Here is a 15,225-nt window from a genome sequence, read left to right as displayed (position 1 = left end):
AACTCAACGACACTTAACAACAACAACTGGTAGCGTAGTGGTTAATAATCGGGCTGCTAATCTCACGGTCAGCACTTCGAAACTGCCAGCTGTTCTGTGGGAGAAAGATGAGGCTTTCTGCTCCTATAAAGATTTATACCCTGTACAGGGTCGCTATGAGTCGGAACCGACTCCATAGTACATAACTACCACCACCATCAAGAATTCCATTTTTTGTTATTATTTTTAAACATATACCACACTTGGCTAGCAAAACATCATCTCTTCTTGGTTTGTCTTAGCCTGATTTATTCCTTACAATTTCACATTCGTTAGGTTTCCTTGAACTTCACTGTTAAAAAGCAGAGAACTTTAAAGTGAGCTGAGTGTCTGTGTTGTAGTGAAGTACCGTCAAATCGGCTCTGACTCATAGCCACCCTACATAGGGTTTCCAATGAGCATCTCTGAGTTTGAACCACCAATCTTATACTTAGTGGTCCAGTGTTTATCCTACAGCACCAGGTTTAAAAAATTACATCTTCAAAGCAACACAGTCCAAACACCTTCTTTGTGATCTCTGGATTACAACTGTAAATACATTTCACTCGATCATTCTTTCAACAAACATTTATAGGGTACCGACTATGCCGTAGAGCCTCAGCCAGTTTTCTGCGCACATCCCCCATCATTCCATTCGTTTTCAAATGTAACTCATGTTTTAGAACCAAGTACAAATTAGGCGGTTACAGCAAGATAGCAGCAGAATTCATTTCTTTGTAACAGTAGTCTTAGGTAATGAACCAATCTTGTACTCATGAGAGCAGCACTCTCTTAATAAGAGTGTGCCCCCACCCAGGTATCTGGCTCCCGGAAACAGACTCTCCTCCCACTGAGCAGGGATGTCATGCAGGTAACATGTCGCCTTCCTACCTGTATGGTGGTATTGCCTCCTTCCAGAAGGGCAATGGCCAGGAGGATGCTTTCATGGAACACTCGGTCACTGGATGCATTCATGATGAGGTCGATAACCAGATTGGAAGCGCCCTCCCTGTCAAGGTGGCACTGGACCTCAGCCAAGCTCATCTCACCTCTACTCATGGAGCCGGACCCGGATCCTCCCCCTAGGAGAGGGAACATTGCTTCATTAATCGCTCTCAGAGTGGCTGACACTCCTTGTAAACTTAGTACGTACTTAGTATGCATTGAACGGTTTACCTGTGTTACCTTTTTTAACCCTCTTCACCACCCCATTCTGAATGTAGTCAATATTAACCACATCTTATAAAGAGGTAAACAAGCTCAGAGAGATGAAGTCAATTGCCCAAGGACACGTTGCTTCAAAGTACCAGAGATGGGATTTGAATACAGACAGGAGGGCGAAGAAAGAATGAAATATCTCCAGTGCAGACATAAAGCCATCAAGTCAAGACCCTACTTTATATTAAACTATATTGGCTTTGCTATTGTTGTTGTGTGCCATGGAGTCAGAACCAACTCATAGTGACTCTGTCCAGGGTTTCCGAGGCTGTAAATCCTTATGGGAGCAGAAAGCCTCATCTTTCTCCTGCGAAACAGCTGGTAGTTTCGAACTGCTGACCTTGCAGTTCGCAGCTGGATTCGTAACCATATGCTACCAGAGCCCCTTGCTTAGGGCAGGATTATTAAGAACTGATTTGAGTTTAAGAGATAAACTAAGCTTAAACATTCCATAGGACAGTCCTATAAAAGCACAGCCTATTATCTCTAATTTCAGACCACTTTCTAACAAATTCACAAAGTCATCTTAGCCCAAAGTTAGCTGTTCATTCATTCATTATCAACAAACATTTACTTAGAGCTTGCTATATGGAGACAAAAGCGGGAAACAGAGCAGTGCCTGTCCTCACGGAGTTTAAGATGCATACATCCTTAAGCAGAGAGGGTTTGTGACATTTAGCGGAATGGGTTTTGACTGTGTTCAGAAACTACGTATTTATGTATTTAAGGACATGTTTGCATTACTGCTGACAATAACTGGAACTTTCACGTAGATGGGTAAGGGGGGTAATCAATTTTAGAAAGTGGAAAATGTGTCTCTCAGCTCTTATCTACAAGAGCTCAGTTTAAATGTCACCTCCCTAAGGCTGTTGGCCTCGACGCTGCCCTTATATCCTCAGCACAGGGTAGAAAGTGGGTAACATCTTTCTGAAGTAGAATCCATCTTTTATGCAGTTCCCAGGACCTCTCCTGACACCTCCCAAGGCCCTCACCTATCCAATGAGTGCTGTTGGATGAGGAATGTCTTCATGAGGATCTCTGGAGAGTTTTTTTTTTAAGGTTTTTATTGTGGATTGAGTGAAAGTTTACAAGGCACATCATCAGTTTCACATTGAACCATTCATATGACTTGTTTCATTACATTGATTACAATCCCAGTCAACAGTGTTTCTCTCTATCCTCTTTGGCTTTTCTCTTTTTTTTGGGGGGTGGGGGGCGGACTTTGCCTTTTTAGAATTTACAGTCTCGGCTTTTAGAGAAGGTTTTTACATTTATCTGTGGATATCCAGGGCTCATGTATGTGATTACTAACAAGCATAACTGAATAATCAGATGAGGGACAGTTTGCTATGTCTGCTAGGTGGCTAAAGTCTGATCCTCAGAGCCTATGGTTTGGACGGTCTGCAACGCTTGGGCCCACAGGGCCTATCTCTGGAGAGTTTTGGAAGAAGAGCTGAGGTGGTTGTATATCTGGAGTACCGGAATCTTCACCAAACTACATCTTTACCAAATCTACACAGCTCATAAACCGAGCAGGTAAACCGACAGTTGTTATCTGCCGATACAACCAAAATACTTCCCTAGAAGCTCCTTTGTTGTTGTTGTTAAGTGCCACTGAGTTGGTTCCAACTCATAGCCACCCGTTTGTGAGGAGAAGCTGGTGGGTTTGAACTGCGGACCTTGTAGTTTGCAGCCCAGTGCTGATCCTACAGAGCCACACCAGAAGTCCCAAAAGTTGCTAATGCAAATTCATTAAATTCTGAGTATTTTTGTGCTAACCACACAGCCCACCAACATTGTGAAGCTACCCAACCATCACATAAGACACAGGGGATTGTGTGCTTCAGATTCTGAGTCAATTAAGTCCGATCCTCACCCACTTTAAAAGTGGTACTGTGTTTTAAAACACTGTGTTTAAAACCAACCCACATTTGAGTCCAACATTTTTGAAATTTCTAACTATAATTGTGCTTAAAATGTTTTGGAATGTTTTTAACTCTTTGTTATAAACACTGTTACACAAGGGACATTCTGTCTAGCTCCCATCCCAGTTTGGAGAAGCACAAAGCATGGGCTTTGGAGTGAAATACACCAGGTTCAAATCATAGGCCAGTCACTTCGAAGCTTGAGCTTTCTCTGTTAACCTGGGATAACAACAGACCCAAAGGGCCATGATGTCAATCCCAACTCATGGTGACTCCCATGTGTGCCAGAGCAGAACTGTGCTTCCTAAAGTTTTTCATGGCTGGTTTTACAGAAGGAGATAGCCAGGCCTTTCTTCTGAGGTTCACTGGATGGACTAGATGCTCCAACCTTTTGCACCACGCAAAGTACCTAGGATAACAATGCAAAACTTACTGCCATCAAGTCGATTCAGACTCATAGCAACCTTATAAAGGGTCTCTAAGACTATAAATTTTTATGGGAGCTGACAATCTCATCTTCACCCCATACAGCAACTGGTGAGTTTGAACTGCCAACCTTGTGGTTATCGGCCCAATGCTCCTATATTATCCTACAGTGACACCAGAGCTGCTTTGGATAATAAAAGTATCTACCACATGCTAAGTAACTAGGAGGAAAATAAGAGAAAAAGAGTGTGGAGCAATTGAGAATGCACCCAGTACGCTCATAAAATGGTAGCTTTTTACCATCTTCACTGCCCATATCATCGCCATTTTATGGGAAGACAAGAGTCCTAATGATTACAGGAAAAACCCAGGCCCACTGCACTTAAGTTGATTCCGATTCAGAACAACTCTATTGGACAGGGTAGAACTGCTCCACTGAGTTTCCAAGGCTGTAAATCTTTATAAGGAGCTCTGGCAGCGTAGTGGTTACGAATCAGGCTGCAAGCTGCAAGGTCAGCAGTTTGAAACTACCAGCTGTTCTGCGAGAGAAAGATGAGGCTTTCTGCTCCCATAAAGATTACAGCTTTGAAAATCCTATATAGGGTCATTATGACTGACTCCACGGCACACAACAACAACAAATCTTTAAGGTGCCTCATCTTTCTCCTGTGGAGTAGCTGATGGGTTTGAACAGCTGACCTTGAAGTTAGCAGCATTAAACACTTAAGACACTGTACCACCACAAGAAAATAAGAGTAAAATCAAGTCCATTTGTATTATCATCATAAGGGTTACTGCATGAGAAAGCAGGGTAAAAGATTTAGCCAATTTAGCCAATATCTAATTGCAGGGAAATGTTATTTGGTAGGGAAATACTTTTAGACATCAATTTGATAGCAGACCAAAGACAAAACCAAGTCTTAAAAATGACACATGCAAAGCGAATGTGTCTGTTTAAAAGTTTCAACCTGTTCTGCAGACACAGACAACACTCATGTGACACACTTGACTCACACAGGCAGGTAATGAGTCCACCACACAACCTACCTCCTCCCCCAGGTTTGCTGGGTCCTCCGGGTGACAGTGGACCATTGCCAAAGCTGGTCAGGCTCTCTCTTCTTCCCGAAGGTCTGATGTTTCCATAGTAACGGTTGACCAAAATTTGCCTGAGCGCCTCACCCTTAATTCAAACAGGATAATGAAATCAGGTTCTGATTTTGATGTATCACTGAGCAACTAATATTAAAACAAAAAACAAAAAACAAAAAACAAACCCACCTCAAGGGTAATCAGTTATAATTGGCCCAGTTTCACTCAGGGAAAATGTAAATTATTGATAAAAGCATTTGGAAACTCTGAAGCTAACTTCTTCCACATATTTTTAGAGAACAATTTTTTTTTTTTTTTTAAGCAGCAATTCTTGAATACTGCATATCTGAAGAAGTACACTCTCACACAGTGATAAGAGATAGAACACTAATTTTGAAGGGCAACTAACAAAAACAAAAGAAAATTCCCATTGGTCGATAAAATTTGGACAAGTTGAAATTTTTACAAGTCAGTTTCCACACAGCAATATAAAAATATGTAAATATAATTTTAGGTGTTTATTCCCAAGGTCCTAAGAAAAAGATATCACATTTATAGAGTATACGACATTAATAAACTGGAAGTATCCTTTCTTGCAGAAATAGTCAATAGAACAAATATTAGAGAGAGAAAAACCACAGTATTATGGGAAACAAAATCATGGCAGGTCGGGCAATCAAAAAGTAAGCATCATGAATGAAATGATATTATGCCTGGGATTTGCTTTGAAATAATTTGCAAGGAGGAGAAGCATAAATAAGATGGAGGTAGGGGTATACATAGGAGAAAACTGGGTATGAATTATAGTAGTTGAGGTTGGGTTATCAGTGGAAGTTGTCAAAACTTTCTAACTCCTTTTGTATACGCTTGAACTTTGGTATTTAAAAAAAAAAGTTTAAAAAATATAATTATCAAAGAATTCTGGATAGTAAATAACTACTTCCCACAATGTTAAGTGAAACAAAATTAATGAAAGGTAATTTCCTCAGTCATCCTAAGGGCCACCGGCTAACCAACATAGCAGACACAGGGTTTATTCTCACCTCTTTTCAGTCATGTTGCTAAGTGACTCCCAGGCCACCTACTCAGTTGTAATCAGTTCCCATCGAGTTGGCTGCAACTCATGGTGACCCGTGTGTGTCAGGTTAGAACTCTACTCCACAGGGTTGTCAATGGTTGATTCACCAGGACTTGCTTCCGATGCATCCCAGGGTGGACTCGAGTGGCCAACCTTCTGGTTAGCATGGAGAGCAGCAATCATTTGTACCACACCTAGGGACTTCTCCCAGTCTGTAAGTTAGACTACATTTCCACCGGCCTATTTCTCAGGGACAAAATAGTACGGTATGGGGTTCCTCTGATGCATCATCAAGAGAGGCAACTGAGAAGTCTAGCAGAGACAAAAGGTGCGGAAATGCAGCGGATCTCTAAAATAGAGATTCCGAGTCCTTTTGAAAAACCCGACAACTGTAACATGAGTCAGTAAAATGTGAAGCGATCTGTTAATAGGCTCCAAGAATAGTTCTGGAGACTGCAAGTGAGGTGTATGCCAAAACAAGAAAAGAGGGAGCTGGCGGAATGGGGAGGATGCCCTGAGAGGGGTGGGGAGGTGAGGGGAGCCTCAGGGGAACAAGGGACCAAGGGAGAAAGGAGAAGAGCAGAAAACTCCAAGACAGACAAGAACCTCAACTCAACTGTCAAAACCATGTCAAGTAATAGTTTATCTCCTTTGATAATTCTAGCTGCTGCTCAAAGACCTCAAAGGTACATTGGGATAACATAAAAGGGAAGAGGGAGGGAAGGACAAAGTGATTTTTTTTTTTTTTTTTTGACAAAGTGATTTTTAAATGACAGTTCAGGAAACATACTAACAAAAGTCTCAACTTTCTATTCCATCCACAAATCTGTCTCTCACTGTAGCTCAGCTGAGGTAGCGTATTTCTATCAATTTGTGAAACTCATTTCTCACCTTGACCAGCTACAAATTCAAATTTCCAAAAGGGTTTCAAGTGGCAAAATTACTTGCAAACTTTCTATGTAAACTGCTTATTGTTGTTAAATATCCACTGAGTCAGTTCCGACTCATAGAGATCCTATGTAGGGTTTCCGAGGCTTTTGAAATCTTTGCGGGAGCAGAAAGCCTCATGTTTCTTCCACTAGTGGCATCCAACCGTGGACCTTGTGGTTCACAATCCAGCTCTTCTTATACGGAGCCACCAGGTTGCTTACAGGAGGGGAAATAGAGTTTCCATATATTTGTTAGTGCTTCAGAATCTCATAATCAAGTATAAGATGCAGCTTTACTGATGTCTCAGGTACCAGCAAACACATGACCACCCTCCAAAGCAATCTCTGGGAGCAGATGATTTCAAAGGCTGGTTTCACAAGAGTAACAGAAATTTCAAAGGAATTTCCAAGACAGCCTACTAACATAACTCCATGTTGAATTAAAGAAAAAAATAATCAAATCAGTTCCCAATGAGTCAACTCCAATTCAAGATGCCTGATTGATGTGTTTCAAGATACAACTCAGCTCCACAGAGTTTTCTTATTTCTAATCTTTATGAAAGCAGACTATGGGGGCTTACGTCTATAGAGTTCTGCTGGATGGGATGGGTTCGAACTACCAATCTTTATGTTAGTGTTGTTGTTGTTAAGTGCTGCTAAGTCAGGTCCAACTCATAACGACCTGTATAGGGTTTTCAAGGAGCAGCTGGTGGGTTTAAACCACTGACCTTGCTGTTCAAACTGACCTGAGGTCCAGTGCATATCTTACAGTCCCACACCAGAAAAGTCAATTTAGGTTAGTTGTTGTTGTTGTTAAGTGCCGTCAAGTCAATTCCGACCCATAGGTTAGTAGTGGATCACAAAAACTGTGTACCACCCAAGGACTTGATTTCCATTTTTAATTATGAGGTACCTGTTGGAGTCCTGGTGTGGCACTGTAGGTTAATGCACCAGACTGCAAAGTCGTTTGAACTGCAAGGTCGGTGGTTCAAGCTCACCAGCTGCTCCTTGGAAACTCTATACAGGGTTGCTAAGAGTCGGAATCGACTCGACGGCACTTAACAACAACAACAACATTGGAATTCTGGTATGGTACTGTAGGATCAGCACTGGATGGTGAACTCTAAGGTCGGCAGATCAAGCCTACCAGCTATTCCTCAGAAATCCTATACAGGGTCACTATGCGTTGGAACCAACTTGACAGCACTTAACAACAACATTTTGTTGTTTTAAAGTATTTGATTTACTTTCAATAACATGCAGACTCTTGAGGTCCAACAATAGGAATGTTACTGTTGCTGTTAAGGGCCATCGAGCCAATTCCGACCCATAGTGATCCTATATAGGGTTTCCAAGGAGCAGCTGGTGAGCTTGAACCACGGACCTTGCAATTCAAAGGGCTTTGCAGTCTGGCATGTTAACCCACAGCGCCACACCAAGACTCCATAACAATAGAAATAGTTATAAGTAAATAATTCTAATTTCCTGAGTTTCCCTGTTGTTGTCAGTGCCATCGAGTCGGTACCAACTCACATCACAGCAGAACGAGACATTGCCTGATCCTGGGCCAACCTCACTACTGTTGCCACGCTTGAGTCCATCGATGCTGCCACTTGGCCAATCCATCTCGTTGGGGGTCGTCCTCTTTTTCTCTGACCCTCCACCTTACCAAACATGATATCACAAAACCACAGGTGAGAGGTGGATGGCTGGTTTGAAACTGTTACCTACAGCCAAGAAGGCAGCCAACCTAGCTAACAAGAAAGGAGGTGGGAGAACCCAGTGTTGGATGGTCAACTCAGAAGCGGTATGCCTGTCAGAAGAAATTGTGGGGCTTTTACGCCACAATTCCATCGTGTTGCTTGGTTAGATTTTGGCTTCTGGATGTTGTTTTTTGTTGCTGTTGTTGTTGTTGTTTTTCCCTCTTAGTGGTTTGGAAGGCAAACAGCAAGGGCCTCGGGAAGTCTGCAGTCAAGCGAGAGGGAGGTAGAGGAAGGAACATACATACTCCACAGGCTAAGCACATGGGCCTCTTCACATTTACACAGCCTGGGTTTCAAACTGAAGTTACAAAGGCAGCTCATATTACCATTTGCCTTTCTGTCAACAGAAAAGCCCTAGCAGTTGCCATAGCAATGGATGCATCAAATGGTAATTTTCCCCCATTAGAGAGCATCAAGAGATGTCTTCATTATGGGGAGTATATATACAGTCCAACAAACTTGTTTTTTACCTGTTAATTATAAGGCTCTTGGTTTATATAACTACCTCACCTCTCTACCAAACAAAAATCAACCCTTCCAAATTAAAATGCAAGAAACAAATCAATACAAGCCAACAAGTGGGATTTGTTTGTTTGTTTTTTGTTTTCATGAGATTTCTCCCCTTTATGAAAGAATAAAAACAGACTACATCAGATAAAAGAAAGAGAAAATGGATAAGCACGATTCAAAGTTATATAAATCTGTCGCATAAATTCAAGGAAAATTCTGTTTTCCTCAGCCATTGTTTTAATTTAGGAAAATATACAGTCTAAAGAAATAACTTCATACCTAAACACCTTGATATAAATTAGTCATTAGTACCAAGCTCTTAAGTAGCAGGCTGAGAGATCTCATTGCAGAGAGGAAACAAGAAAATAGCTTCCCAAACAACATCATTTCTTTAGCGTTAACATTTGGCTGTGGAATCCTTTTTTAAAAATACTACTAGGTTTTGGTGTTTTGTGTATGTGTGTTTTCCCCCCCAGCAGTTTACACCTACAGTATGCAAACAAATATCAGATGTTTGTCTGCAGTAAGAAATTCCACACAATTACCTAGCCTGAGAAAAGGAAAAATCAAAGAGTTTCATTTGTGATCACTGTCACCGTTAACACAGTGAACCTGCTTAGATCAATGGTGCAGAGTAATGAAACCAAGCTCCTGACTTGCAACTCTCTAGCACCAGTTTCATTTACATCTATTAACGAGGAGCTAATGAGCTGTGTGGGAATATAGCCAAGTATGAACAAAGCACGCAGGAGTCATATTGCTACACAGAGATGAGATGAAAAGTGACCTTTTGGCTTCCCAGGTTCCAGCCACTTAGAAATCCTGTGCTTTAGGAAGGATCGCCCTCTCCCATGAGTGGCAAGACTCTCACACCCTAACATTAAGGTGACACTTCAATTTAAAATACCCACCTTCTCCTACTCTGGAAGTCTAGACATCATTGACATATTCCAAACTGTAAGGACAACAGAGAGGATGTTCCGGGTTATATCCCAGCCACTGTGCTAAAGTGCTTCCCATGCAGATATCAACACCACAACCCTAGGGTATGTGTACTGTTACCATCTCCATTTACAGCAGAGGAAACTGAGGTACAGAACATTCAATAACTTGCCCCAAGTTATTGAATAACCTGTGGAGACTTGGACTCATTTCTAACTCTAAAGCTCAGGACTCAATACCATGTGCCCTGAGAGAAGAAGCCATGAAAGATAGCTACATCCCTTTATCATGATTTCTAAGACCTAGGCGAATTCTTAAAAGACAAGTAAGAGTACAAACACATGAATACAAGGAGCCCTTGTTTGATGAACTGTAGGATGTCGTTAGGAGGGATTAAAGTACCAACCAACTCCATGCCCTGAATTCTACTAGCAGTTGCCTTCCTGGGGAGCTAGCTCTGGGTATAGTCTGAGAAATCCAATGTTTATTTCACCAACAGTCAGAGAACAGGAAGGATTTGGGATTCGGTGGCATGGGCAGATATACCAGAGGCATTCGCAGTACCCATCTGTCTCGGGTGTGAATTCTCTAGGACACAAACAGACACAGTTTCAACTCAGTCTTCACAATGATGCTTGGTTTTCTATCCATGTGACCTTGGGGAAAAAGCTTAACCTCCCTGAGCCTCAGTTTCCTAATCTGTGGAATGGGGATAAAGTCCATGCATTGATAATAATTTATCAATTAATAATTATTAAGTTTACACATGGGAAAGTCTTAGCACAGTAACTGGCATATGGTAAGCGCTCAGAAAACCAGAACATCTGGTTACCTTCCAAAAATAGGCTAACATGAAAGTCAGTGTTGGTCAGCATGCAGATGTATGTATGCAAACCATCTAGAAAATGGCTTAGCAATGCATAATCAGCACCTAAGAAAGTACCTACCCTTCAGCCTAGGAATTCCCCTTCTAGGAATCTATCTGAACATACATATAGCTGTTCATTTGAAAGGAAAAATTGGGGACCACTAGTTAATTTATAGAAGTTTACGCAGCTTTTAAAGACTTAACGGGGAAAATGCTCACATATATTAAATGAAACAAGCAGGGCACAGAAGCTACATACTTAGCATAACCCCAGTGACAACGAATATATGTGTTGGTACATGTGTTCCTGTGTGCACCAAAGTGGGCAGAAGGAAACATTAAACGTCAGCAATCTTCTATAGCGGGGTAATTGTGAATTTCTTTATTATACTTTTTTGTTTTTTATAAAGTATGTACAATTATCAACTACTTCCAGGAAAAACTTTTTGAAATTTTTCATAAGTAGAAAGCCACCAGAGACAAGAAGAGACGACATGAAACGTTTCATGGGTCATTATGTGGAGATTGGCTGGGCACAGGTGGAATTTCCAGAGAGATTCATATATATAAATGGCTGTGATAGGCCTTGAACCAATTCATGTTTTAACAATATCACCAACCAACCAAAAAACAACCAGCTGTCTTTAAATCACAGTGTGTGTGTGTGTGTGTGTGTGTGTGTGGTGTTAGGGCCATTCACGTCCAGTACTCAAGACTACGTACCCTTTTATGGTCTTCCAGATGCCTCAGTGGTAGACTTGGTTCAAGCTCCTGCTAAGTATGCAGAAATTTCATTTTAAGTTTGATACTAAGGAGACACTCATCTTCAGCATCAGTCACAAGTAAAATACATCAAGAGCTAGGATACAGCAACGAGTTACACAAAAGAAGTCTGAGCCTTTGGTATTTTGTTTTCCAAACAAATACTAATGCCTAATTTCTTTAAGAACAAACCAGACTCAAGGCGATCTCGTGTGTGTCAGAGTAGAATTGTACTCTGTGGCAGCCTTTTCAGGACCCAAGACCTATCTTCTGGGTCAACTTGAACTCCCAGGCTTCTGGAGAGCAGCCAAGTGCATTAACTATTTGCACTACCCAAGGGCTCTCCATTTTCTTTAGATAATGATTGATAATTGTCCTCCCCCTCCTTTCCCTAGTGCCCTGTTTTAAATGAAAAGGCATTTATGACTTTTTGCCATTTTTTTTTTTTTTTTTTGGCAACGATAACGAGACATAAATTCTATACACTTTTACTTGAACCAAAACCGGATTATGATACAAGACTCATCCAGGCAGGTCTGAGTCATACATGCATTATAGCACACCACATGCAAAGGGACATCAATCAATACATAGACTTCGGAGCAGGCACATACACAGAGGCACCATGCTTAGCCCACCAGCATTCGAATCCATGCTGCTAAGAAGGCAGAGCTCCAAATCATTGTACGCCATCCACACTGTAACTTTGCTATGTGAGACTGTGATAGTGTTTCATGTTAAGATCTTCAATTGATTTCTTTCAGATAAAGGGCACTTCCTCCGAGCTTTAACTACTGATTTTCAGTTTCTGAATGTGAATGTAGAAGCACGTCTCCCTACAAAGCATCTCGATGACTCTACGTGCCTTAAAAGACTCTAGTCCCTCAACGTTAATAAGTTTAGTTAGAGACAGAAGCACAGAGTGTGCACATCACGAAACTACAACTTGCTTAGCAGCTTTCCCCCAAAACTTTAAGTTCATATCTAGAACTTCAAAATTATGTCAATCCTGCACAAGATCTAGATCCATCTTGTGTAACAGGTGTCTTCTTGTCAGCTGCACTCTAGTCAGCCCATCTGATAGATGACCACATGCACAACAGAACGAAATGCTGCACAGTCTTGTGCCATCCTCATGATCAATTGCAGATCAGATTGTTATGATCCATTGGGTTTTCATGGGCACATTTTTTGGGCGGTAATTGCCAGGCCTTTCTTCCTAGTCTCTCTTAGTATTCAAGCACCTCTGCTGGAACCTGTTAAGCCTTGTTAGTGTTAAGTGTGCTGCTGAGTCAGTTCTGACTCATAGCGGTCCTGTATAAGGTTTCCGAGGAGTGGCTGGTGAGTTTGAACTGCCGACCTTGCAGTCAGCAGTGCAGCACTTACCCCAGAGCGCCATGCCAGGACTCCATCATAGCAATGTAAAAACCACTGTAAACAAATGACCTGGGGCTTTACAAACAGTGCACTGTCTGGTGATCAAACGCGGGTTTCTTGCGTGAAAAGGCGGCAGAGTTGTACTACTGAACTAGAAAGTCTCAACATTCCAGAATCTATCCAAGGAACATTTCAAGATTGAGAGAAGCAATGTTATGTGGAAGCTTTGCAAACTTGTCATCTGAAGGAACCTTTGGGTGCGCCCCATCTGCTCAGAAGAATCATCATCAGTCTTCTCCTACCCACACCACCAAAATAGACATTTCCCCACAACAGTTCAGACACTCTCCAGGACAACTTAGAAGGACCAATATTTGCCAGCCCAGCAAATACAGGTGAGTAACACACCTCTGTGGAGTTCTCCGCATCCGGAGGTTGTGGCAGCTAGTTGGGAGTAAAACGAAGCATGTTAGTTATGGCACTTGTGTCTGGTGAGCCACACACAGCGCAATCCCGAGACAAACATGTATGGACACAACGCTGGCAGGAAGCTCAAGGACAAGGTGGCCTGCCACATCACCTGCCCAAGTGGACTTTAGCAATGGAGAAGAGGAGACACTTTCTCCTTTAGATTAAACTGAATGTGGTTGTGTTGGAAGGTTGGCCTGAGATGGGAAACACTTTTAAAATAATCAACAAAAATCTACCACTAACTCAGAAGGAAATCTGTCTTTAAAAAAAAAAAGACATCCAAAGAAGAACCAGTGCACATCTGTGTTGTATTCCTCAACAGAGAAAGACAAAGCGATCTGCTGCTGTGTGTCCTGGAGACGAAGGAAGACACCAGGACCTTAGATACAGTCCCCTCCAGAGGTGACTACAAGACTCGGGTCTCCCCAAACTTGGAAGCTGCCCCTTGGTGGTCCACAGCTTGTCTTCTCCAGCAGGTTTGTTCTTTCTGCAGCATCTCCTGTTTGTAGCCCTTGTCCCTGCATTACAGGGTAAGGACTGCAGCTCTGGCTTAGGCTCAGAGGATGAAGCATCTCGGTGTGAAGTAAGGCTCCTGCACAGGGTCACTTTCTGGTTACTGTACCACACAAGCAAAAAGTTAGGGGCTGAGTTCCTGGTCCCACTGGTGCTATGCTACAGACACACATCCACAGTTCACTCTCTCCACAATTTCATGATTTCCAACCCTTACAGGAAAGGTGTGTGTGTGTGGGTAAAAGGGGGTGTCTTTGAGTGATCAAAGTGGTTAATGTGCTCTGCCATGAACCCGATGGTTGCGATTCAAGCCCATCCGGTGATGCCTTGGAAGAATCTGGCAATTTACTTCCCAAAGGCCAGACACTGAAAAGCGTATGGAGCACAGTTCTACTTGGACACACATGGAGTGGCCATGAGTCAGAGTTAACTTGTTGACAACTGGCTGGTGTATAGGAGAGGGGAGATGCCTCAGAAAAAACTACAAGTGATTTGAGAGGACATGAAGAGGCTGAAGGAAGGGATGACCACCAAAAGTCTAGGGCAACATGAGGAAACAGTACCTCTTGGCCATCCTCCAGAGGGCACGTGCTGGGAGCAGGGTATTGATCCCAGACTGAAACACCAGACCCTGTCCTGCTGCCCTGGGCAAAGTCACGTACCCACAACGTGGCTGCCTGGTTCAGAGGTAAAGTCTGGATCCAGGGAATGCAGCCAAAGCTCATTCTGCTGCTGGGTGACCTTGGCCTCCCTCAACAGTGCCCCAGCAACCAGCACCATGTGCCTGAGGCCAGGACTCAGAGGTCGGCTGCCAGCCAAGCAGGAGTGTGAGGCCTGGGGCTGGGTGGTTAGGTGGGCTTTCAATCCAGCTCCATATTTTGGTGATTTACTTTTTTTTCCCCCAACGTAGAAACAAATGCTCTGTATGTAAATCTTTTACTCTGCATACTGATGATTTCTGTCTTTATTCGAGAATGAAGTGAAGATACAGGAGGTTTCTTTAAACACAAAAATTCAGTTTTATTCACCATAGAATATGAGGCATAAATTTAGGGTTTCTCACTCAGTTTTGGACAGAAAAGCCATTCACACATGAGCCCAAATCCACTAGTCTCAGTGAGACAAAAAACTGAGCTTTCTGTCATGGGCAGGGAGGCACACAGTGCTAGAAAGAGCCTGAGAGGTGAGGAAAAGAAAAGCTGAGCTCAGACGCCAGTATTTCAAGACTGTGTGAATAACATCAGAATACAGGACTGCATTTTAGTTTATCCATCATAGTGTACATTTCATGCTAAAGAAGTGAAACTGGGCAAACATTTATGCTATGTGCCTGTAG

At 42.4% G+C, this 15,225-nt stretch overlaps 1 protein-coding gene across 2 annotated transcripts in view; it reads right to left on the bottom strand.

Annotated features, from left to right (window-relative positions):
• Positions 1 to 15,225, bottom strand: part of ITPR1 (inositol 1,4,5-trisphosphate receptor, type 1) — a 437,331-nt gene that overhangs the window by 163,625 nt on the left and 258,481 nt on the right. For both annotated transcript variants that reach the window (XM_006846621.1, XM_006846622.1), the window contains 2 exons: positions 4,635 to 4,767; positions 910 to 1,100 (listed from right to left, as the gene is read on the bottom strand). In XM_006846621.1, coding sequence (XP_006846684.1) covers positions 910 to 1,100; positions 4,635 to 4,767 — 324 coding nt within the window. The remainder of the gene's footprint in view (positions 1 to 909; positions 1,101 to 4,634; positions 4,768 to 15,225) is intronic.

Source organism: Chrysochloris asiatica, unplaced genomic scaffold, assembly GCF_000296735.1.
Source record: "Chrysochloris asiatica unplaced genomic scaffold, ChrAsi1.0 scaffold00028, whole genome shotgun sequence".
Lineage (NCBI taxonomy): Eukaryota > Metazoa > Chordata > Mammalia > Afrosoricida > Chrysochloridae > Chrysochloris > Chrysochloris asiatica.
This window is presented reverse-complemented; position numbering and strand designations above follow the sequence as displayed.